At 38.2% G+C, this 25901-nt stretch overlaps 1 protein-coding gene across 1 annotated transcript; it reads right to left on the bottom strand.

Moving 5' to 3' along the window:
- Positions 1-41: 41 nt before the first annotated feature.
- LOC127431461 (phospholipid phosphatase-related protein type 4) lies at positions 42-25901 on the bottom strand. Its single transcript, XM_051681867.1, has 7 exons — positions 25618-25901; positions 21504-21689; positions 15489-15618; positions 10731-10926; positions 9433-9490; positions 7542-7715; positions 42-4434 (listed from the first exon to the last, which is right to left on the bottom strand). The coding sequence occupies exons 1-7, from the start codon at positions 25693-25695 to the stop codon at positions 2992-2994; spliced, it is 2265 nt and encodes a 754-aa protein (XP_051537827.1). The 5' UTR covers positions 25696-25901; the 3' UTR covers positions 42-2991.

The following is a 25901-nucleotide window of genomic DNA, read 5'->3' as shown; positions in this document are numbered from 1 at the left end:
CAGAAAGTCATTTTGTAGTTGAAAAGACAGATCAGGTTAAGTAGCAAATGTTTATTCAAACACTAATACAGCACAGTTTTTCTTCGTCCAACCTGTTACTTGAGTAAAACAGAAACATGTAAAGTTAGAAACGGACTGTCTTCTAGAGGCGACGTACATTAAACAGAGCTTTATGTTTTTTGTTCTGTGTCAGTTTGCTGTAACATTAACACATAACATCACTGTAACAGGTCTGATTGGATTCATTCCGATCCAAACTGAACCTCACATCACTGTGTTGATGAGCTACACAGAGTGCAACAGAATAAAATTTTCTTTAACACACACACACGCACTGCTACCAGCATGCTTAATGCATTTCTAACATCATCATTACACATTAACCTAAACAATCTCTGCCATGTTAAGAGATACAGTAACATATTACAGTGTATTCTGATGTGATTTAAAATAACCTAATCAATAAAGATTGTCAGCAAGTGTTCTATATTCGGTAGAAATAATTACACTTGCAGCTGCTACATAAATGCATCATTTACTAAAAGGAAAGAAAAAAAAAAAACGTGAAATATCAAACTACCATGCATTGGCTGCAGCTGTGCTGACACAGTTTGTGGATCAGTTTATAAGAATACAGACTTCTATATAATTTTTTTAAAACAGAGAATCTTTGCTTTAAAATACACTTTGGCACATAAATGTACAGTTTGTAAAAATTTACACAGTTTATTAACATGGACTCTATGTTTGCTATAGTTAGTAGTAGCTAAAATGGCACTCGATTCAACAAGCCACTCTTGTTTTCATTTTGCCTTCATTTTAAAACCTCTGAACAGTAAAGCCATTTTTAATTATTTTAATTATTTTTTTATGTGGGCTACACAAAAGAATATAAAATATAATATATCTGTTTGGCTTTAAAATCTGGAAATGGAGCTAAAAGAATTGTCAGAATTGTCAATAGGAAAAAAAAGTAAAAAATGATTATTGTATGCAAATATACAATTGAGTAGAGTGGAAGATAAACATTAGATGAGCTTTTTACAATAATACTCTCACATAGTGTCCTAATCAGGCACAATGTGATAAAGCAACAGGACATTTTTTAGGTTGCTTAGTTGCACTGGGTAGTCCAGCCCACAGTGAAATCTCATTGGTCCAAAATTCTGCTCTACATAAATTTATATTAAACATTAAATATGCTCTGTTTGTCTGTCATTGTGTAGTGTGCCATAGCATTTTCGCATTTAGTGTAGACAGCAGACTTGATGCTGAAAGGTTATCACATTGCACCTGATTGGGATCCAGTGACAATAGGAGAAATAAATATTTGTATTGCAAGTAGTAAACGTGAAGTGCATGTCATTTAGAGACTATCGTTTGCTACAAAGAATATTCTAAGCACTTACGGTCATTAGAAAGTTCACATGACACAGTTTTGAGAGTGAACAGATAGGAAAGCAATAACATTTTCCATTTTTCCAAGAGTCTGTTTTTTCTTACCTGTCTTTTTGTATAGGGGCAGCACCATTTTTAAAAGCTATTTACAGAATACAAAAATTAGAGTTTTAGCTAGCATAGTTATCAGTGTATGCATGAATGTATGATTTATTAACACCATATGAAAAATCACAAACTTTAGCGATATCTGAGATGATAAATGCTTAAAGGAATATTCCAGGTTCAATACAAGTTTAGCTCAATTGACAGCATTTGTGTCATAATGTTGATAACCACAAAAAAATTATTTCTACTCGTCCGTCCTTTAAAAAAAAAAAAGCAAAAATCTGGGTTACAGTGAGGCACTTACAATGGAACTGAAGGGGGCCAATTTTTGGTGGGCTTAAAGGCAGAAATTTGAAGCTTATAATTTTATAAAAGCACTTACATGAATTCTTCTGTAAAAACGTTTCTATTATTTGAGCTGTAACGTTGTCATAATTTTTACAGTCATTTTAAGGTTTTAGGGTTTGTTGACTTTACATCGCCATGGCAACGAAGTTGTAAAATTGGTTATAACTTTCCACAAAAAGGTTAGTAATCGATTTTATCACATTAAGATCATGTTAACATGCATATTGTTTATGCCTTGTGGCTATCCTTTTGAAATTGTGAATATTTTAACATTTACAGAGTGGCCCCATTGGCGCAAGTCAAAATAATTTTTTATGGTAATCAATTTTATGCCACAAATGCTGTCGATTGAGCTTAACTTGTATTGAACCCGGAATTTTCCTTTAAAGTGTTTCAGTTCAAACTTGGCACGGTCACAGTTCTAGGTTCACAGTGAGGGTAAAATCATTTCCATGTGATTTACTGCCGCTATACATTTATACAGTAATATGACAGTATATGTCACAACATTATCACAAAACTGATCAGAATTACAACAGCTTGGGTTTTGTGCTTTTTCTGCTGTTATATATTTTATATATTCAGTGAATCATCTCATGCGTAACACGTAATGGTATGAGTCATCAGAAAAACAAAGAAAAAAGGAACGAAAATGTGAAAGAAAAATGGTAACACTTTACAAAAAAGTTCTATATGTTAACATTATTTAATGCATTACTTTTTCTTACAATGAACAATCTTTTTTTGACACCTTTATTTTTTGTTTTATTTTATTTTATAAATATACTATTGTTCATTGTTAGCTCATAATGCATCACTATTTGTGTTAACGTAGAGTATTCAACTTTGAATGTTAAAAATGTTTTACTAAATAAATTAACATTAACCAAGATTAATAAACGCTGTAAAAGTATTGTTCTATAGTATCGTAAGTAGAGTCGCAAACCTAATTTCGTTGTACCTGTGCAATAATAACTGAACTTATATAATGACAATAAAGATATTCTATTCCTTGTTAGTTTATGTTCACTATTTGTCAATTAATATTAAATGATAGAACCTTATTGTCCATAAAGTGTTACAGAAAATATATAGCAAATCTTTAAACGAAAACACTCCCAACCTCTAAAGATTTTTTTAATTTGTCTTTGTTTTAGAGGTAAATATGTCTGTCTGCTCTTTGAAAGCCGGTGTGGTTGACGTTCCCTTGTAAAAAATATTCCTGGTGGTGTCCGGGCTGTTTCCTCTTTCAGGGATCAGGATCCTGTTTTTTCTCTGCAAGCTAGATTCGCAGCTCCCTGGCCCAGACTCGGTCATTTCCATAGGAGTAACCCGGATGGTGGAAATGGTTTGGTTGGGGTGGTGGTGGTCCCTGCCTGATGTGGAAATGGTGGGAACAGTTGGCACAGCAACGACTTTAGGACCATTCTTCTTTCTGTCCGTAGAGCTATTCCCGTCCCGAGCGGATTCCGAGCTCTCTGAATCTCGATTTAAGTCGTTAAGCTCAAATGATTGTCTAAAGCTACTCTGGGACTTCCAGGTCCAAGAGCCACTTCCATTTGTGGAGTGTGCATGCATTAAGGGCTGGTCGTTTTCTGGATGGGCTTCCACTCTTATGATGGCCCCACCTGTGCTGCTCTGGCCTCCAGATTCCTCGGTCAAGCTCTTGTAGCGCTGCAATGGTGCTGTGGAGCTAGTGTGACTACTACTTTCAGAACTGGGTGAGCTTCCTTGCAGTAGACCTTGCTGCATGGACATCGCAATGACCTGCATGATTCGTGGCTGACCATTAGAGTTAGTCCTAACCACTGGTACTTCACCCTTGTCCACACTCCTTTCCATGCTCATCAGCCATTTGTCTCGAACATTGCTGCTGTTTGGCAAACCACCCATGTTCTCCTGCGTCTCCTCTGGGATGTGCACCAACTGCGAGGAACCTGGACGAGATTGGACGGGCATCCGAGTGCCACCAGTGATTCCGCTAGGGTTGCTGGGTAGAGTCGTACTTCCAGTAGCCAGTTTGAGGTACGGCGTTCCAGGTGCCTGGTGTTCACTGTTGGTTCCCACAGTCAGTGGTTCAGAGCTGCAGCGGACCTCCATGCTGTTGGGCGGAGACTGTCCGGCTCCACCTTCGGTGGTATGCAGGGAATGTTTACGGTTCTCATTTTTGCTCTTCCATTGCGACAACAGCAGCTTGGATCTACTTGAATCCACAGAGGAGGAGTGGATGGTGGCATTGCGGAAGGCAGACTCGTCCATGGTGGGCGTATGGACTCTGGGCAGGGTGTTGAAGGTCACCATGTTCTCCTTGTGTGGAGTACTGCGGGGAGTGATGGCCTCTACATTTCCACCGAGTCTCTTCAGGCTGCTAAGAGATCTTGCCTGGCGGTGCTGGGTGTTGCGGTGTAAGATGCCCTCTGAGCACGATGACGAGAGCCCGTCACTGCCACTACAGCTCTTGGCAGGGAGGTGGTGACCCTGCTGGCAGAGGTCAGTCACAGTTTGGTGAGAATCCCGAACATGAAGCTGATTTTTTCGGTTCTCCTCACTGGGTTGGAAATTTCCAACAGCAAACAAACCCTGAATGGATTAAACACAGTATTTCTCCTGTTATTAGAATTTCAGCCATTTCAAAACGTACTTAGAAGTGCACAAAGTACATTTTTGTTTGTTTTCGCTGACCAATACAGCAGCAGTCTTGGAATTTATACTGACATACATGTACACTCACTGAACATTTTATTAGGAACACCTGTACAGCTATTATTCATGTGATTATCTAATCAGCCAATCGTGTGGCAGCAGTGCAATGCATGAAATCATGCAGATACGAGTCAGGAGCTTCAGTTAATGTTCACATCAGCCATCGGAATGGGGGAAAAATGTGATCTCAGTGATTTCAACCGTGGAATGATTGTTGGTGCCAGACGGGCTGGTTTGATTATTTCTGTAACTGCTGATCTCCTGGGATTTTCACACGCAACAGTCTCTAGAGCAGGGGTCGGCAACTTATGGCACGCACTGGCATGCAGAGGGGTAATCACTGGCACACCAGCAACGGCGAGAGAGGAATAGACTATTTTATTTATATAAATTCCGCACCTGCATTCCAATCTACATCTTGATGTAATCCTTCCTCATGATCACGCAGCGTGTTTTTATGAGCTGAATGGGAGGCCAAACATTTAAAATGTGACGAGACTGCAGTATACCCAACAGACTCGTGCAGCGCGTGCAAGCCATTTGCGCATCATGAGCAGATAGCGCTTCACTATCTGTTAATCGCACGAGTAAACGCACCAGCTTTGCTTCGGTCAGACTGCACGGATGACAGCCTACATTCCGTGTTTCATTTGTTTCTTTTTGCTTTCAGAACAACACGTGATGTAATAAGGAAAACACCACTGTTAATCCTTGAGATTTCCAAACCAGCATACAGGTACACCCTCCTTAAACCACGGTCACACTAAAAATTACATTAAATGATTAAAGAGAAAACATAAACCCACAAGGTGGGGTTCAAAAATCTGATTCTATTCAAAATAAAAATTAAACCTGGAAATAAAGTTTTAGTGCGATTATCTGAAAAGGGCTAAACAGTTGATCGGCTTGCGATGCGCAAATGACTTGCATGCACAGCGTGAGTCTCGTCACACTTTAATAGTGTTTAGCCTCCCATTCAGCTGATGAAAACACGCTGCGTGATCATGAGGAAGGATTACATCAAGATTGAAATGCAGGTGCGAAAAACGTCATATAAATAAAATAGCCTGCTCCTCTCCTGCTTGCGTGCTAGTGATTAAATGATTTCAGTGACATAATATAAGAAATATTTAAGATTCCACACAATTTCATGATCAGTCATCAAATAAGCAAATTTGTGACATTAACTTTGTTAACTTATAACACAAAAGGACAGTTTTTCTTTCATTAAAGCACTTTAGATGCTCTGAAAATTCACATGCAGGATCATGATTAGATCATAATCATCAGGTTTTGCAAAAAATATTCACTCAAACTGTTTAATATCATTTGTAATGAAAAATAAATGATTAAATTAGAATAAATGCAAAATACATGCAAATTTATGCGATTTTCCCCTTGTGAAAATGTTAAACAGTTCGGCACAGCCATTGACCAGGAAAAAATAAAATGGCACTCCATGTCAAAAATCTTGCTGACCCCTGCTCTAGAGTTTACTCAGAATGGTGCCAAAAACAAAAAACATCCAGTGAGCGGCAGTTCTGAGGACGGAAATGCCTTGTTGATAAGAGAGGTCAATGGAGAATGCCCAGACTGGTTCGAGCTGACAGAAAGGCTACGATAACTCAGATAACCACTCTGTACACTTGTAGAAAGCAGAATAGCATCTGAGAATGCACAACACATCGAACCTTGAGGTGGATGGTCTACAACAGCAGAAGACCACGTAAGGCACTTTATTAGGACGTTAGTGTTCCTAATAAAGTGCTCAGTGAATGTATATTTGAAAGAATGCAGTATAACACTAAAGTTTTCAGTTAACATTGTAGAAATACCCTGTTTGATTGATATTTGTTGAGTGATTAATTCATATTTAAATATATAGAATTAGTAGTATTAAGCTGGTCATTTTATCTCAAGATGGGGGAAGTGTGTACCCTGAATTCACTGTAAAGCCGAATGCATAAATGTAAATGTATAACCCTAATTATTTTTCAAATAAATTTCAAGTAAATTCAAGTAAATTACATTATCAAGACCCTCTGATGAAATTTACTATTAAAGGGGTCATGACATGAGGAATCAAATTTTCCTTGATCTTTTGACATATAAGAGGTCACTGTACTATAAAAAACATACTGTAGGTTTCAGAACTTAAAACTTCCTCCTCAACATAAAAAGAGCATTTATTTAAACCAAGCTGCAAAAGCGGCTGCTTTGGAATTCGAGGAACTTGTGACATCACAAGGACCAAATACATCTGCATATGCAACGCCTATTTTTCCGTCATTGCACCCTTGGCCCCGCCCACTGGTGCTCAGTCAGTCACACACTTGTGAAGGGGAGAGATGGGTCTGTCATGGGAGATTCATCCAAAGTGGTCTTACACAGGACACCTTCATGTGCCTGTCTGGATTTAAATGTTTTTCTACATAAACGTGCACTAGATGAACAGCTTTGACCGTTATCATACATCTCATGCCGCTTTTAACGCAATGTCAAGTTATAACTCTAAAAAGGATCCCCATTGTGTTTCATTCAGCTGCGTTGTCTTGCTGTTTGGAAAGCATCCTGGAACGTTTTTGCCTCCATCTTTGCTATTTTTCATTGTAAACATCTTTAAACATTTTGATGCGTTTCCAGCGACATGTGTGTAAACAAACTGGGAAAATGTGAGATGTGAAGACCAGCATCTCTGCTTTGGCCTGTTGAAGCCGGTTGAAGCACCCAACATCACCGTGTATTGTATTACGTTTGTGTATTTAGAAGATTTCAGTGTGAATTGCTTGTGAAACAGTCACAACATGATTCAAGCTTTGCAAAGGAACTGTTATTGAAAGATGGGGCAATTAAAATTGGACTACTTGACGAAAAAAATCATTCAACTAAATTTACTAATAACTATTATTACTATTACTATTAAAATTTACTACACATATGGTGCACTGTATATATATTCACAGAGCAAATTCAAATAGCCTCACTAGGTAAACAGCAATGCTGCCTCCAAGCAAGAAGCCCAAGTAAACGTCAATGGCATGATTCTTGTGCTGAATGATGCGGGTCAGGCCGCAGATGATGGCACAGATGATGAAGGAGAACACCAGCAGAGGCTTCAGCAGTTTGGAGGAGTCTGTTAGCGTGCTGTTGAAGTACATCTGCACAAGAAAAGATAACTATGAGCAGAGGCATGCTGTGCTGTTTACAGGCTGAAGTAGATTCACAGGCAGAGAGCCAGAACCATCCTTTTAATCATAGCAGGCATAATATCACTTTGATAATTTGATAAAAGACCAAAATTATTATAAAATTCAAACACGAAACGTATAGTGCACCCAAAAATAAAAATACAAAGTCTGTCATAATTTACTCACCCTCATGTCGTTCCTAACTTGTATGACTTTCTTCCGTGGAACACAAAAGGAGATGTTAGGCAGAATGTTAGGAGCTGATAGCCTCAAGTCACCATTTACTTTCATTGCATCTTTTTTTCCACGCAATGAAAGTAAATGGTGAGTGAGACAAAAGATCCTGCTTAACATCTCCTTTTGTGTTCCATGGAAGAAAGTAAGTCATACAACTATATGGGTGCACTTAAAAAAATAGTTGTAAGATTTACACATTTCAATTTCATAACAAAATCCAAACAAATTGAATTGAATAATCTCTAACAAAATAACATTTAAAAAAAACTAAATATTTGAAGTTTAATTAAGTTAATTGTATTAAAAATTACACAATTCAATTTGTTGGAATTTTGTCATCAAATTGAAATTTGTACATCTTAAAAATAGGTTCAAATATGTTTTTGAGGGTGAACAAATGATGACAGAATTTTCATTTTTGGGTGAATTACCTGTTTAAAGGAATAGATCACCCAAAAATGAAAATGCTCATATCCTTTACTCACCCTCATGCCATCCCAGATGTTAATGACTTTCTTTCTTCTGCTTAACACAAACAAAGATTTTTAGGAGAGTATTTCAGCTCTGTAGGTCCATACAATGGAAGTGAATGGGCACCAAAACCTGGAAGCTCCAAAATGCACATAAAGGCAGCATAAAAGTAATCCATATGACTCCAGTTGTTAAATCTGTATATTCAGAAGTGATATGATGTGAGACACAGATCAATATTAAAGTCCTTTTTAACTATCAATCTCCACTTCAACTTTCACATTCCTATTCTTTTGTTTTTGGCGATTTGCATTCATCATGCATACGCCCCCTACTGGGCAGGGAGGAGAATTTATAGTAAAAAATGACCTCAATATTGATCTGTTTCTCACCCACACCTATCATATCGCTTCTGAAAATATGGATCTAATTGCTGGAGTCATATGGATTACTTTAATGCTGCCTTTATGTGCTTTTGGAGCTTCAACATTTTGGTATCCATTCACTTGCATTGTGAGGACCTACAGAGTGAAAATATTATTTTAAAATCTTTTTTTTTTTTTTTTTCATTTGTGTGTGTTCAGCATAAGAAAGAAAGTCATGCACATCTGAAATGGCAATAGGATGAGTAAATGATGAGAGAATTTTCATTTTTGTGTGAACTACCCCTTTAAGAAAAAATAAAGGGGTAGTTCAGTATGTATGCCTCTGCAAGGAGACATACATATTGGCATTATATCAGCCATCGGCCCATCACAATTTACATGCAAATCAAAGTAGCCAATGCTCAATTTTGCTACTTTGACCAGTGACTATAAACTACATAAAAGCATCCTGATGTTGCAGCACAAACTGCAGTGAGAGAGCTGTAGTCACTTTATCCTCACGGGGTCAGGTTTTCACTGAATGTGACATGAGCACAGTTCAATTTTTTGTTTACCTTTAACAGCACAGTGAATTGCATGTGGCAGTTACTCACCGAGACATACACGGCAGCAAAGGACGCCAGTGTGGCATGCTGAGACGGGAAGGATTTTCTGCAATAAATGAAAGCCGTTCAGATCAGATTTGGCAAAAAGCAGACACATGTGAGACACTTCTTCACATCAAATTTTAAATTTCATCAAATGTAACATTTCAATTCTTAAGGTTTAGATACAGTGTGAAATTCATACACATAGCTAAAGTTTCAGCTCAGATATAAATATTTTACAAAAGCAGGTGCTTGCAATGATTCCAGAATAACTAAATTTGCATTTCCTGAAGGAAATACCAGTGCTTGAAAGGCATCAAAATAGAGACGTTTTTTGTAAAATGATAGTCTGAAAAGTTATAAACCCAAATATAGAAGGAGAGAAGGAGAAACAGAGAGACTGACTGAAACTAAAGTGAATTACGGTTCACTTTCAATGAATAAACCATGTAATCTGTATGTCTAATAAAGACCAATCGGTTAAATTAAATGAGGCAGTTAGATTTTGAATTCCGATAAGATTCCAGCGACAAGCAATTTGTCTGTCCACACTGAACACAAAACTCCTGCATGATTCGACATAATGACAATCAATCAGGACATACTTGATGAGTAATGTACTGTACTGAGAAGCAGAATTTTGGACCAGTGAGAGTTCACAGCAGGCGGGACTACCTAGAGCTGAAGAGCCGACAGAGTTATAGTCATTCTCAAGAACAGTACCTATTCTTAGGCTGCTGCACTGATGCTTGGCTCTGATCTGTACAAGCTCTTGTGCCCATTTCGTTGGTATGAAATCCTAAATAAGAGGAGTTCACGCTTGAGCACTATTTAAAGCTGAAGTGTGTCATTTTTTCACCACTAGGGCCACCAACAAATGGAACTGCAAAACTGTCAAACAAAGTCTCAAACACTCCCCTTGTCTGCCATTGGTCAACAAAAAGATAGTCCCGCCCTAAATTCATGCCATTGGTTGAGTCAATATTGCTGTGTCGGGCTGGTTGGGATGCTCAAACAAACAGAGCAATGTTCTGATAGCGCCACAGAGCCGAGGCGTTTACACTTTTTGGGGCAAAGCAATCTACAGTACAAATGGTTACTTATAGTACTTATAGCACATTTAACTGGGATAGAAGAAGTATTTTAACATAAAAAATTACATCACCTTTAAAGATTTTTTTATATCAACTTGCTTGTGTCAGCAGGTGTTAAAGTAATCTATTTTTTACATGACTAATATCACTGTAATTCAACAGGGATCTAAGTGTCTGCTCTTGTAGAATTAGGTACAATGTGAGTTGTACCTGCCAGCATTGATGACAGCAGCGTCAGATCCTGAGCAGATGTCCTCCAAGATGAAGGAACTTTCATCACAGGAGGTGTTGAGGTAGGTGTAATTGGGCTTGCACACAGTCAGGAAGTAGGGGGCAGGGTAACCCGTCGACAGCTGAATAATGTCAGTTATTAGAGCTGTGGCACACAGGCCAAACACGTGAACCCCTAAAAAGAAATATAACAAACTCATAGAACTAAAAAAAAATTGTCATAAAACCATGTGAATCAGAGTTTGAATCAATTTAATTGCCAGGAATATTAAAAGACATTTTGAAAAGAGGCATGTTTTGGTGCAGTTATTTTGTGTATTTAAAGGAATAGTTCACCCAAAAATGAAAATTCTATCATCATTTACTCAAATGTAAAAAAAATTGAAGAATATCTCAGCTCTATAGGTTCATATAATGCAAGTGAATGGTGACCAAAATTTTGAAGCTCCAAAAAGCACATAAAGGCAGCTAAAAAGTAATCAATAAGACTCCAGTGGTTTAATTAAGGTCTTCTGAAGCGATACAATCGGTTTTGGGTGAGAACAGACCAAAATGTAACTAATTTTTTTACTGTACACCTTGCCATTGCAGTCTCAAGGCATGATCTTGATTTCAAAGTCGATTACACTTCCTAGAGCCTGACGCATGCCCAGGGTGCTTCTCATTTCCTAAATTGTGCACTCTCATTTCCTCACTCCTCCGTCCTTAAGCCCATGACCCCGAAACCAATCAAAGTCCGCCATGATGAAGGACGTATCAATTCTAAATGCACCGCGAGGAGGTGAGGATTGAGGAAGCTTCCCCAAAGATGCTTGAGCGAGGAAACACAGGAGCATCCTATGCAGAAGACTTTTTGGTTGAAGCACCTGACACAATATTAATTCTCCTGCCCCTTCAAATCTGACACAATAGTTTTAATTCATGTATCACCTTTGCAGTTTAAATAAACCATAATTGACACATACTTCAACAGTGCATCTTGAATTAATTGGATTTATTATGAATATAATGTTTCAATAACATAATGGCAAGCATGCCGAGGTATTGCAGCTGCACAAAAACGCGCCCTGAAGTGACGCTTGAGTGTGCAGGACATTTCATTTGACAAATCCGTCTTGTTTTGATTCCTCCGTCCTCGTTTCCTTTACTTGGATCCTTTCATAATTTCCTAAGAGGGTGGAGCTAGGAAGCCAGGAAAGGAAGCAAGGAAAGGAAACACCTTCAGAGTGCTAGATGGTGCTAGGAAGTGTAATCGAGCTTGAAATCATAATCACCAAGGAGATTGCAGATGTCAAGGTTTATAGTGAAAAATGTGTTACATTTTGGATCGCTTCAGAAGACATGGATTAAACCACTGGAGTCTTATGGATTACTTCAAAGCTACCTTTGTGTGCTTTCCATAGCTTCAAAGTTTTGGTCACCATTCACTTACAGTGTATGGACCTACAGAGCAGAGATATTCTTCTAAAAATCTTCGTCTGTGTTCTGCAGAAGAAAGTAAGTCATACATATCTGGGATTGGCATGAGGGTAAGTAAATAATGAGAAAATTTTCATTTTTGGCTGAAATATTTCTTTAATGTGTTATCATTTATATTTAGTCATTTAGCAGATGCTTTTATTCAAAGCAACTTACAAATGAGACACATAGCAAGCAATTTGTCATACAAAGTTTAACAACATCTGCAGTATAGGACTGCCAAGTTCTCACAGTGTCTGGAGTAGTAAAGATGCTAGCACAGAAGAACGGTGGGGTTTTTTTTGCACATTAAGTGCATGTTAAATGCAGTGATAAATGCAGTTAGTGTGGGTTGGTTAAGTGCTCACAGAACAGATGTGTTTTCAGCTGGTTCTTGAATGTTGAGAAGGTAACAGTAGATCGTGTGGAGGTTGGAAGTTCATTCAACCACAGAGGAGCAGAGAAAGTGAACAATCGTAAAAATAGACTTTGAACCTCTTTGTGATGGGACCACCAGGCGTCGCTAGTTCATAGACCCCAGAGAGCGAGTTGGAGCATACACTGGTGGCTAAAAGTTTGGAATAATGTACAGATTTTGCTCTTATGGAAAGAAATTGGTACTTTTATTCACCAAAGTGGCACTTATCACAATATATAGTCAGGACATTAATAAAAAAACTACTTCAAAGAGTTCTCATCACAAAATCCTCCACGTGCAGCAATGACAGCTTTGCAGATCCTTGGCATTCCAGCTGTCAGTTTGTCCAGATACTCAGGTGACATTTCAACCCACGCTTCCTGTTGCACTTGCCATAGATGTGGCTGTCTTGTCGGGCACTTCTCACGCACCTTACAGTCTAGCTGATCCCACAAAAGCACAATGGGGTTAAGATCCATAACACTATTTTCCAATTATCTGTTGTCCAATGTCTGTGTTTCTTTGCCCACTCTAACCTTTTCTCTTTCTTTTTCTGTTTCAAAAGTGGCTTTTTCTTTGCAATTCTTAATAAGGCCTGCACCCCTGAGTCTCCTCTTTACTATTGTACATGAAACTGGTGTTGAGCGGGTAGAATTCAATGAAGCTGTCAGCTGAGGACATGTGAGGCATCTACTTCTCAAACTAGAGAGTCTGATGTACTGATGTACTAAATCTTCAGTTTTTTTTAGCAATTTCAAGCATTGTTTAGCATTCATTCCTCAAAACAATGATTGACTGACGAGTTTCTAGAGAAAGCTATTTCGTTTTTGCCATTTTTAACGTAATACTGACTTTAAGACATGCCAGTCTATTGCATATTGTGTTAAAAACAAACACAAAGACAATGTTAACGAACCAAATAGCTTTCAACTGTGTTTGATATAATGGCAAGTGATTTTCTAGTACCAAATTAGCAATTTAGCATGATTACTCAAGGATAAGGTGTTGGAGTGATGGCTGCTGGAATTTGCCTGTCTAGATTTGATAAAAAATGACTTGTGATGGGGGGCCTGGGTAGCTCAGTGGTAAAGACACTTGCTACCACCCCTGGAGTTCACTAGCTCACTAGTTCAAATCCCAGGGCATGCTGAGTGACTCCAGCCAGGTCTCCTAAGCAACCAAATTGGCCCGGTTGCTAGGGAGGGTAGAGTCACATGGGGTAACCTCCTCGTGGTCGCTATAATATGGTTCTTTCTCAGTGGGGCGCGTGGAGAGTTGAGCACAGATGCTGCAGTGGATGGCGTGAAGCCTCCACATGTGCTATGTCTCCGTGGCAACATGCTCAACAAGATGCGTGGGTTGATGGTCTCAGACACAGAGGCAACTGGGATTCATCCTCCACAAATCACTACACAACCACAAGGACTTAAAAGCACACTGGGAATCCAAATTGGGTGAAAAAGGGAAAAAAAATTAAATAAAACAGACTTGTGATGGTGATGTTTTTTACATCAGTAATGTCCTGACTATACTTTGTGATAAATTGGATGCCACTTTGGTGAATTAAATTACCAATTTCCTTCCGAAACAGCAAAATCCAAACTTATTCCAAACTTTGGCCCCCAGTGTAGACCTGAAGAAGTGAATTGAAGTAAGAGGGTGCGGTTTCAAAGCCTTGAATTTGATGCAGGCAGCTACAGGTAGCCAGTGGAGTGAAATCAAGAGTGGGGAGACATGAGCCCTTTTTGGCTGATTGAAGACCAGATGCACTGCTGCATTCTGGACCATATGCAGTGGCTTAACTTTGTTAGCTGGAAGGCCAACCAACAGATCATTGCAGTAGTCCAGTCTTGAAATGACCAGAGCTTGGACCAGGAGCTGTGCAGCATATTCAGACAGGAAAGGTCTGATTTTCCTGATGTTGTAAAGCATGAACCTGCAAGACCGGGCAGTTGATGAGATGTGTCCAGTGAAATTAAGCTGGTCATCTACCACCACTCCCAGGTTCAGGGCTGTTCTGATTGGTGTTAGTGTAATTGAACCAAGATGAATAGAGAGATTGTGGTTAAGAGATGGATTGGCTGGGATCACGAGGAGTTCTGTCTTGGCAAGGTTGAGCTGAAGGTGCTGTTTCTTCATCCAGACCGAAATGTCAGAGAGGCAGGCAGAGATACGAGCTGAGACAGTAGGGTCATCAGGCTGGAAAGTATCATCTGTGTAGCAGTGGTAGGAAAAGCCATGTGCCTCAGTGACCGTGAAGAGTGCTGTTATATTTTTTTCTGTAGAACACCACAGGAGAAATTTTCAATAATTTTGTCTGATACAATATCAAATCATAGTGACTACAGCTGTCAAGCTCCAAAAGGGGCACAAAAACCCTAATAAAAGTCCATATGACACACCATATTCCAAGTCTTCTAAAGCTGTATACTGTAGTATTAGCTTTGTGAGTGGAACAGACAGAAAATGAAGTCATTATTCACTAATAATCTTTCCTTTCACCAGAGCTCACAAATCTCATTTGCGCTTGTGTCATTCAAAAGTTCCACTTTTAATTAGACGTGTCACACCAGCTTTGATGTCATTGACACCAAACAGTATTGGTTGTTGCCAGTGTGTCCTAACCAAATGTGGCATGACAGTTTAAATATGCAGAACAGAGAAGATTGGAGAGCCCCAGTGAACTATACCCTTAAATCCTCTGTTTAACATATTTTACCACATTTAAACACTTTCTCTGATTTTTCCCACACATTCAGCACAGAAAATGCAAATTCCTAAATGTGGGCCTAAACATAGGTAATGGAATAAAGGCTAATTAAGAATGACAGAAAGATATCTATAGTAGAAATGTGACCTACCCACAAACCTGACACCTCGCCGGACGAAAGAGTTAAAGTTGCAGCCGGCCGCGTTGATATCGGCTTCAGCCCCTCCCCCACATTGTGCTCGGGACAGACAGCAGAACAGAATCCCCTCTCCGATCATGATCTGCGGACATGCAACGCACCAGGTCAGAGGTGGGAGTAGATGAAGAGATCAAATGTTCCAAATGGTGGATATCTCTCCTCTCAGATTGCACTCAACAGTCTCCTACTAACTTTTCACAAGGTTCTCTTACCGTGTTACCAAATCCACAGTAGGAAGACACAAGATCTAAACTGCAGGGGCTTCTACCAACAGAGGTAAAGATGACTTTAAACAGAACAGCCATAATGTACTAGTCTACTTGTAAATGCACAGTTTTGATGAGCCATAATGCAATCTGCGCTCACTTGGGTTGGGAAGGTGGCCGTTTTGATCACTGCACACTTATGTATTAACAATGACTCATCTATCCCTAATCTGCTCCAGATCTGTCCCTGTCATTTTACCTCCCTAGCTTCTGTAGAATCACACACCCACTGATTTCTACACAAACATCAGTGCAATGCTGCTTTGATGGAGAGCCCTAGCGATAAACAAGTGGTCTCTCAGACCTCAGGGCCTGACAGGCTACAAGAGGAATGCTCTCCTTCCTCTGTTATACACTAGTCCCATATACAGCAGACCATACAGACTCAACAGCCGGCAATCTTCTATTCTATATTACATAGATCACCAGGTGAAGAGTTTAAATCCCAGTGGGATGATGGGTTTGATGTCAGTTGTGCTCCACACTCCGACTTGGTGGAGGAGGTGCTATGGAGACGATCTAAACATTGGAAAGATTATGTGCCACACCATGACCTGAATCAAATCCCAGAAAGCGTGCAGATCGCACCATCCTGCCCCATCTGACCAACTCAATCCCCTCAGACACACATATTGTGTAATGACACCTGGAGAAACCACAGGGGACCTCAATGCCTGTGGTCCTTTCCTGCCTGATCCTAAATTTGGCCAACTGTATGTAGGTAAACAGACTGTAGACCAAAAATGGGCTAAAGAAAAGACAGAGTCAGTGATTTTACTGACAGCCAAAATGGCTTTTTAGACACGCATACTTTGCTGTGCATTTTTCATGCTGTTGAAACCTGTTAAGATAAGATGCAAATGTGGTCAGAGCTCTCTACGCCTGCAGTTCAAACTAAATTATTTAATTACCAGAAATAGCTGACAAGCTGGCCACATGCCACAGAGAAAAGGAGCAGACTAGCCATCTTTGTACCCTTATAATTTTTAGTAGGCTAAAAAGTTAAATGAGTGCTTTTTGAGAACAACCTGAGAACTCAACGACATCTCCTAAGCAATGAAAGAGCAACCTCTGAGAAATAAAATTTTTCCTGTTGGTATTCATTAGAGCTTATTTATTACATAGATTGCTTTTGATTCACACTAATATGATATATAAATTACATATCATATAAATTATAGAGCAAAAACTACATAAGTAAAGTCTGTCAAGATCTTGTGAAATTTTGGACATGGTTAAGGATAAAAAAATAAGAAAAATCTAACCCGAATAACAGATTAACACAAATTGGCAACGCCAACATAATAAGTCCTCTCACTTAGAAAAGCAATAGCACACCTTTCATCTACAGTATAAACCACACAATTTGTGGTATCATTCATGTCTGTAGCACAAGGGATACGGCATGAGTTTTGGGCCAAATAATATGTAGGGTAAAGGGCTATTCACACCATATTCGTGACGAATTTGTGAGACAAACTGCTGACGACAGGTCTATTCACACCGAGACCAAAATGAATAAAATTAAAAACAATTTCATCCCTGTACAGTAGGTTGCACTGTTCTACAAACATTTATTCTGGAGCATGGATCTTTAAGCATTCAGCTGTCAATGCATGAGATTAATATATTTAACTGAATACAAGTAAAATAATGTACATTATGTAAAACAGGTATAGCATAAAACATGACACATAACATTAAAAATAACAAAAAAGAAGATACAACCTCATGGTCTTTTCTTTATTTAATTATTGCATATTTGTATTGAATTCAGGGTTTCTTGTGCATGGAGAGAAAAAGAGCACTGTTACACAGGGTTTCTGCAGGTTCGAAGGAATGAAATGTAAGACTTTTTAAGGCCAAATAAAAGAAAAATGTAAGACCACTTTCGCAATAATAATAATAATAAAAAAAAAAAACACATTCAATAATTCATTAGCTGGTAAATACAAAACCACTGAGACTACTTGGATATCTCTGGACATGTTTTTTATATTTTATTGTGCATTTATGTGTTTCCTTTTTTTAAATAAGTTAATACAACATTAAAACTCTAAATGAATTCATTAAGAATGCATGTAGCCTATATTGTGACAATTCTCTTTAGTCACTTGCTTTCCAGCAAGACGTGACGCAATAGACCAATGCTTTGGCAATGTCACCGCTTATGTCAAACATGGAAGTGGTGGCAAAAAACAACTTTTATCAGATTATGTTGTTGAAAATTGATTCCGAGGGCTCTAGTTGGCAGTCAAGCCATCAACAGAGCTGACTGGACTGAGATAATTTCAACTCACAACTTTACAGCAGAAATTTATAGCGAACATGGTTACATGTTTGTTATTAACTCATTTTATTATAGTAATTGTATCGCTAAGAAAATGTTTGTATTTATGATGGTTTTGTGTCATAATTTCGTTTAATCATCTAATCTGTCAAATCTAACACAAGAGTCAGTGGGCTTTCTGCCACCACTTACTGCACATGTGCTTACATTTTTGTAAACAAGAGGATTGGTATATAGACCTTATTCACAATAGCGCCATGTTTGATTTTTAATGGGAATGGAAATGAAGCTGTGAGGGAAAGACTTACCATCTCTTCAATGGCATGCATGGTATAAATCTGTAAAAAGCTCCAATATCCCATCTGTTTTTCCACAACTCATGTTGTCTGGAGTTTTTTGTCTACTGAATGCCCTTGAAAATATATTTTTCCAATGTTTGTCTGTGGAACGATCCAAAAACACTTTAAACTGCAGTGCAGCCCATTGAAGAGACTGTACGTCTATCCCTCACAGCCTCGTTGTCATTCTTATCAAAAATGTAATATGGCTAGCATGTGCTGAATAACATTTACATATTTTTTCTTTACAAAATACTTTAACAGGTAGTTAAAGGGCAGTTCATTTAAAAATGAAATTTCTGTCATCACTGGTCACCCTTGAGTTCTCTGCCAAGGAACAAAAAAGGAGATGTTAAGCAAAACGTTTAGTCTCAGTCACCATTCACTGTCACTGCATCTTGTTTTTCATTCAATATAAGTGAATGGTGACTGAAACTCCCTAATATCTCCTTTTGATATCCACTGAAATAAGAAAGTCATACAGGTTTGCAACAGCATGAAGGTAAGTAAGTGATGACAATTTTAATTTTTGTGTGAAATATCTCAAGTAAGTCAAAACTCGTCAGTTACCTTAAAAATGGCTGTTTAAAGTTGACAATATGTATTGAAAATGTTAACAGATTAAGTTATGAAAGAGAACTGTGCTGCATAATTAGTTATGATGTATATTGAAAACAGATTATATACAAAATATTAAATATAGATAATATATTTTCATATTATGTATATTATTAATATGATAATTTATATAATTATATTATTATTGTTTTGTATATTATTACAAAAATTTAAAAATTGACTGATTCAGATGGCAGAGAAAATACCTGTATATGTCAGATGGCGCTCAAGAGAGGTGGAGATGAGAGATATAACAAGTGTAACTCTGCAGCTGAGTAGTTCTGTTAGCTTTACCATTCTTGTCAAAGGCGATGTAAAATAAGGAAGTGCCACGATTTGAAAGGCGTCAAAAGACAACTCAAACATCGCGTGCTTGCAAATTGTCATGTTGACAGCTTTGTCGATTATAAGCAGGAGCGACAGTGTTAGCGCATCGCTCACTTACAGAGATGCAAAATAACACCATTTGCATTTCTGATTAACGGGTTTCTGAAGGTTTGTACATGTGTAACATCGTAAGTTCAGTAAAAATGCGCTTCCCTGCGTGCGCTCACACTAAACTCAAGCGTCAGCTGCTAAATGCACGAGAGAGAGAGAGAATTTTGACTCACGCAGATTCTGCTGTTTTAAGCATCTCCTCAATTCACGCCCCAAAATTCAAGACCTCAGCAAATGAAATTTAAGACTTCTTGTAATTTATTTAAGATATTTAAGACTTTTTATGGCCTTAAATTTTAAAAAGTAAATTTAAGACTTTTTAAGGACCCACGGAAACCCTGTTAAACAGGAATACTTTGTGTTATTTTATCCTTGCAGTAAAAATAGCAGTGACGTTTGGCAATTCATTTGTCTACAATTTTTGTGAAATATTTTACTACAAGCTTAGTCCAAACAAAGAGTGTAGACAAACGAATTGCCAAACCAATTTTTCCACAGTCATATAAATATTATATAAATGTACATTAAGACAAAACACCAGGTATATTATATATATTATGAGGTATCAGCACATTAGATAAATATTCTAAAAAAGAAAAAATGTGTTTACAGCTTCTATATTATTTAATTACTGCATATTTACATTGAATTCAGAGTTTTTGTGCATGAGATGAGTAAAAGAGCACAGCACCTGTGTTTGTCTGTTGATTAGCACCACCAACATGCTGGGTTGTGCAGCAGCAGCGACTCTGGAAAAATTACAAAAGGCTATTATCTCATTGGACAGTCAGTTTTCATTGGAGTCCGAAGAAAAAAATTTGACTGCTCTCCGTAAAAAACCTTCGGATTGTCAGGGGACAATTTGTAGGACCCGGTGTGAATAGCGGCATGGGAATCCACCGTTCCAATTCAAAAGCTTGTTCGGAACGAACATTCGCACTGAAAATTCAGTCTTGGTGTGAACAGTCCTTTAGGCATTTTGAAAAAGACCTAATCTAATCAGAATTTAATTGGCTCATAACCCCATGGGAGGGCCCTGCAAAGAATTAGAGGGGCTTTAGGGGTGTCCCGTATGTGCGGACATACTTGATAGCTGTTTATGACCTAAAAAAAAAGAACTTCTGCAGTGCGTTTATGGAATTATCCAGTGTGAAGAAGAGCTAAGTCTATGTTAATTTTTTCAATTTGATACTAACTACAAAGTAACGATCACCAAAAAATGCAGAGGATCAGCGAGATAGGAACTTCATGCAGCTCATTCCCACAAAGTGTCCATTAGCGTTTGTAAAACCATTTAGCAATCCTGTCATTTCCAAGACAACAGAGTCATATGCCCTAGAAACTCAACATGAATTCAAGTGTGAAATCATCACGAGTTTCCGCATGAGTGACCAGTCTGCCCTGCAACCCCCAATCTACTGTAAATCAACAGCAAAGCCTGCAAAACTACACTCGTATGCTTCATGACTAGCGGTTAACTTGAGTACACCTCACTAGGTACCAGAAGTGAGAAGCAAATTCATTGTGTCATAAGGGCATCCTCAAAGGGCTGGGTGATGCCCTGGCAGTATTGCGATGTACCCGAGGTGTCATACAGTTGAGGGGAGAAAGATGGTGTCTGACAGCTCATTGCTCATGGAGTAGAGAGAAGCTCACTGGGTACGTGAGCTATTCATGGAAAAACTTCTCATTTTTTCCCCACAGTGTTTTACCTGAAGGTACCCGATGGGGAGGCCAGTTGGTATGTGTCAGCTGTGATAACAGACCACAGGCTAACTCTATTTACCGGTACTCTTAATGTGATTTACCCAAGTAGAAAATGGTCCTGCATTAACTTCCTTGTTGGCCCTGAAACAAATTCCTATTAACCAATCACATTTTAGGCTTAGGTTTAGGGCGAGAAAAGGAGTTTTATTGCTGTCATTATTCAGTGTAAAATATAGTACAATAATAGTAAGCACGAGTATATCTTGCAGTATGTGTATGTTTGTGTATAGCAGTAACAGGTTGGACTAACCGTAATGGCAGGAGCTGCAAAGGCAAGGCTGAGGAGCATTAGGAATGGAATGACCTCATGTGTGGGTTCGATATAAGGCAGACTCAAACTGCGGTCCTGGCAGCTGAAACCCCAGCAGACCGGTTTGAAAATGTCTGTCCATTCCAGGAAATACACACTGGCCACAGATGAGACCAGAAGAGGAAGCTGGTAGAGAAGAGGAGAAAATATCACATCACTATTCAACAAAAACTGTAAAAAAAATCTAAGATTTTATTGTCCACATTACATGACCCTATGGACATGTATGTACATGTACATTCAGCGAAATGTACAGCCTCTCTTAAAAAGAGGGTGATGAAGCTACCACTATGAGCAGGAAAGCAGTATGTTGCATTAGAACAATTCTGTGCCTATTTTGCTGTTCTAGTTTATGCTATGTCTGTTCAGAGTCAAATTAAATCCACATTAACAAAAAAGGACTTAAAATACCATGGTATCATTATGATTTTCTAGGTATATGTACCAAAGAAATGCCATGTTTTTGGACATGGTATTCTTTATATTCCTCACTTTTTGGTATTACCATCATATTCTTTCAAGTACCTTGAAATACCATACATATACCTTGGTATATGAGTATGGTAACCATTCAGTACCATGGTATACTGTATATCAAAGTACCATGGTATTCCCATGTGATTCCATCACTGTATCATGGTACCACTACTTTTACTAAGGGCATGCAGGTCAAGAATCTAGGTATCTCTTTTCGAACAGGATTATTACATGTATTTAAAACTTGAAATTTTATCACAGTAAAATTATGTTAACACGCATATTGTTTATGTCTTGTGGCTATACTTTTGAAACAGTGAGTATTTTAATGTTTACAGATTGGCCCCATTCACTTCCATTGTAAGTGCCTCACTGGAACCCAGATTTTTGCTTTTTTTAAAGAAAAGGAGGGGCAAGTCTAAATAACTTTTTGTTATAATCAATATAATGCTACAAATGCTGTCGATTGAGCTTAACTTGTATTGAACCCAGAATATTCTTTTAAATTCTAAAAAAGTTTCAAGGGGTTTCATCATGTGCTGAATGTTTTAATGATGTGGGCTGGTCAATACATCTCTTACAGTATCTCCCAAGTGCTGGCGCTTTGGATATGGGTCAGTGGTATCAGTGCAGCCACAATGCAACTCTGCAGAATCAGCACACAACAGCAGCTGCTTAGCCATCTGCATATCAAACACCTGTGAACTGACCCAGTCACTCTACTGTAAAAAACTTTCACTGAGTGCTCATTAATTACTGACCTGTGAGGTTAAATATGGCCAAATAAGAACTCTGGACACAGGGTTTGTAATAATGTAAATATGCTTATACTGTATGTAGAATATGGAGAGACTTGTGATTGCCTATGTGAATACTTTCAGTTTAATTAAATACAAGAAATCAAACAAACATGGACAAGATGTTGGCTCTGTTCCAAACACAATTGGGCAATCTCGCTGCTTGTCTCAATACGCTAATAAGAAAATAAAAATAGGTAAATACACACAAAGAGTGGGTGTTATATATTGTTTCTTTAGTTCAACTGGTAGAGCATGTTGCTTGAAACGCCATGGTCATGGGTTTGATCCCCAAGGACACTACATACTAATACAATGTATTCCTTAAAGCGTCACCAAACGGAACTGCAAAAAGATTTCCGACACCCTACGTCTCTCATTTGGTAGAAAAAAAACAGATGGGTCTCCCCTTAAACTCATGCCATTGGTTAAGCAAGCTGATGTTGCTTTGTCAAACTGGCCGGGCCGCTTAAACAAACAAAGCAATTTTGTATACACTAATGTATACAATCTTCTGGGAAATCTTCTTGTAATTTCTAATAATGAATCATTCCTTAGAACTTTTATAGGCACTCAAGATGCTTTACAGGGGTAATCTCCTCAACTACCACCAGTGTGCATCATCCACCTAGATGATGCGACGGCAGCCATAATGTGCCAGAACACCCACCACACACCAGCTATTGGTGGAGAGGAGAGTACTGATGTAGTCAATTCATATATCTAGGGGATTCTTAGGTAGCCATTATGGATAGAGGCCTATGGGCATATCTGGAGTGAACACCGGGGTTTCACCCCTAATCTAATGGCTTACTTATAGTTATCTCAACAAAATAAGATGAATAGCCAAATAGCTATTCGGCTAAATAGCTTATAGATAGGGAGTAGTGCTTCACAACTGACTGCAAAATCACATTTAGGTCCGTCACTATTACAATTCTGGCTGCGTTTCCCAAAAGCATCGCAAGCTTAAGTTGATCGTAGAGACCATTGGTGCCAATGGTTTCTACGATCTACTTAGGCTTACCATGCTTTTGGCAAATGAAGCCCTGGTATGGAAACCCCACTTTTCACAATTCAGTCATTTCCAGATGGTCAAAATCAAATTCTTTTCCCTCATTGAATATCCAGTTTCACTTAGGAATGTGCCACATTATGGCAGTGAAATGGGTTCCGAATGCTGTTTTTATGTTGACTTTAAGACAATCCCAAATTAAAAGAAGAGGTGACAGAGAAGTCTGAATAATTTATGGCTATAAATGGGAAGGATAGCATTTCTTGTCTATTTCCAGATCTACGTGGGACAGGCACCATCAGAGCAGGTGCAGATGGTGTCCTGTTGGTAAAGGAACCATTACGCTTTGAGCACCATGCACTTTATCTCATTGCTGAAGAGATGTGCTTGGGTCAGAGACCTCATGAGGTTATGTGAGAAGGTTTCTCTGACCCAAGGAAGATAAAACGATGTTCTGAGAATCATAAGTATTTCTGCGTTATTTCTGAGTTCAAGTTAAAGGTGATGTGTGTAATTTTGCTCAGTTAATGCCATGAGGTTGGGGTGGAACCATCTGTTTGTTTAACCAATGGCAGATGAAAACTTTCTGAAAACTGTTTGATTATTTTGCAGTTCCGTTTGGTGTCACTAGTAGTGTAAAACATTACACACTTCACCTTCAAACATAAAGCATTCTAGTATCTATTTAAAACCTTCAAATATGATATTTGTAATCCTGACTGTAAGTGTGATATTTTTCATATTAAATGAACAATATTGCAAACCTGACTGATGAAAAGTAAATGAATGAATGAATAAATAAATGAATGAAAATGTCTGATTCAGCACAACCATGTATAATGTATGCAAGTGCACGCTTAGATCTTCCTCTTAAGTACAAGATCACGTGTGTCGTGTACATGTGTGCAGCATGAAAGCTGCGGTGCCTCAATTCTTTATGTCACACTGACCTACATACAGTATATTCCACTACCACATTATGATGCATGGAGAGTGGAGCAGTACCTCCTGGGGAGAGCATGCAAGGAAGAGAGCGATCAGACTGCTTATCTTTTACAAGGAAAATCTGGGATGCCATCCATAGACGTGAACAATGTTGACTAAAAAGCCTGGGTGCACAGTAAAAGCACAGATCTTCTTCTAATGATCTATGCCAAGCCATGATGTTGATATTGATGATAATATTTAATGCAAATAATAATGATATTGATGAGAGTAACTTTTGTTTGCAATACTTAAATGCAATGAAAGCTGAATATTTTTAGGTGACTATCTTTTTTTCGTTTCTACTTTCTGATACTAAGTTACTGCTTTTAACATTTCAATAACTAGCTATATATATATATATATATATATATATATATATATATATATATATATATATATATATATATAAATTGCTTTTAACAATATGATCAAAGTGGCATGCCTGTCCATAGGAAAAATAAATCCCAATAAATCTCTTTAATATCGCAAATGTTTCTCCCAGGCAAAAAATTAGATAGCATGATGAGCAAATTAAGACTTTGCTTAAGATGGCAATAAGAGCTTTTTCATCAAATTCTTCCAAGACTATTTTATAGCTTTCAATGTTACATTCATTGATTCAATTTAACTGATTCCACTGTTTTCCAATGTTGTCAATTTTTCATTGTACCACTAATCTATTTGTCCTGAGCATTGGAAAAGAATTGCATTCTGATCGCATAAGTTGTTACCTGGCGAAGTAAATCAAATAAAGGTAAACAGACAGACAGTCACTCACCTCAACGAAATAAAAGCATGGCAGCAGAGACACGCTTTCTTTGATCATCTTCTCTTTAAGTCTTTCCCTCGAAGACATGACAGTCTCTTCTTTTTCTCCTATTCTTAAAAGAAGCGCTAAGAACCTGTTGTGTCCTAAACGTCCACCTTCATCCAGCAAAACAAGACGCTTAAATCAGCCGCTGCATGCTCCAAATAACACAAGAATGATGGAGATGCATGCATACAGAAGCGTACAGCATTCTATATTAACATATTAACGATTTACAAGCGTGCACCTATTTG

This window comes from Myxocyprinus asiaticus, chromosome 41 (genome assembly GCF_019703515.2).
Source record: "Myxocyprinus asiaticus isolate MX2 ecotype Aquarium Trade chromosome 41, UBuf_Myxa_2, whole genome shotgun sequence".
In the NCBI taxonomy this organism is placed as follows: Eukaryota; Metazoa; Chordata; class Actinopteri; order Cypriniformes; family Catostomidae; genus Myxocyprinus; species Myxocyprinus asiaticus.
This window is presented reverse-complemented; position numbering and strand designations above follow the sequence as displayed.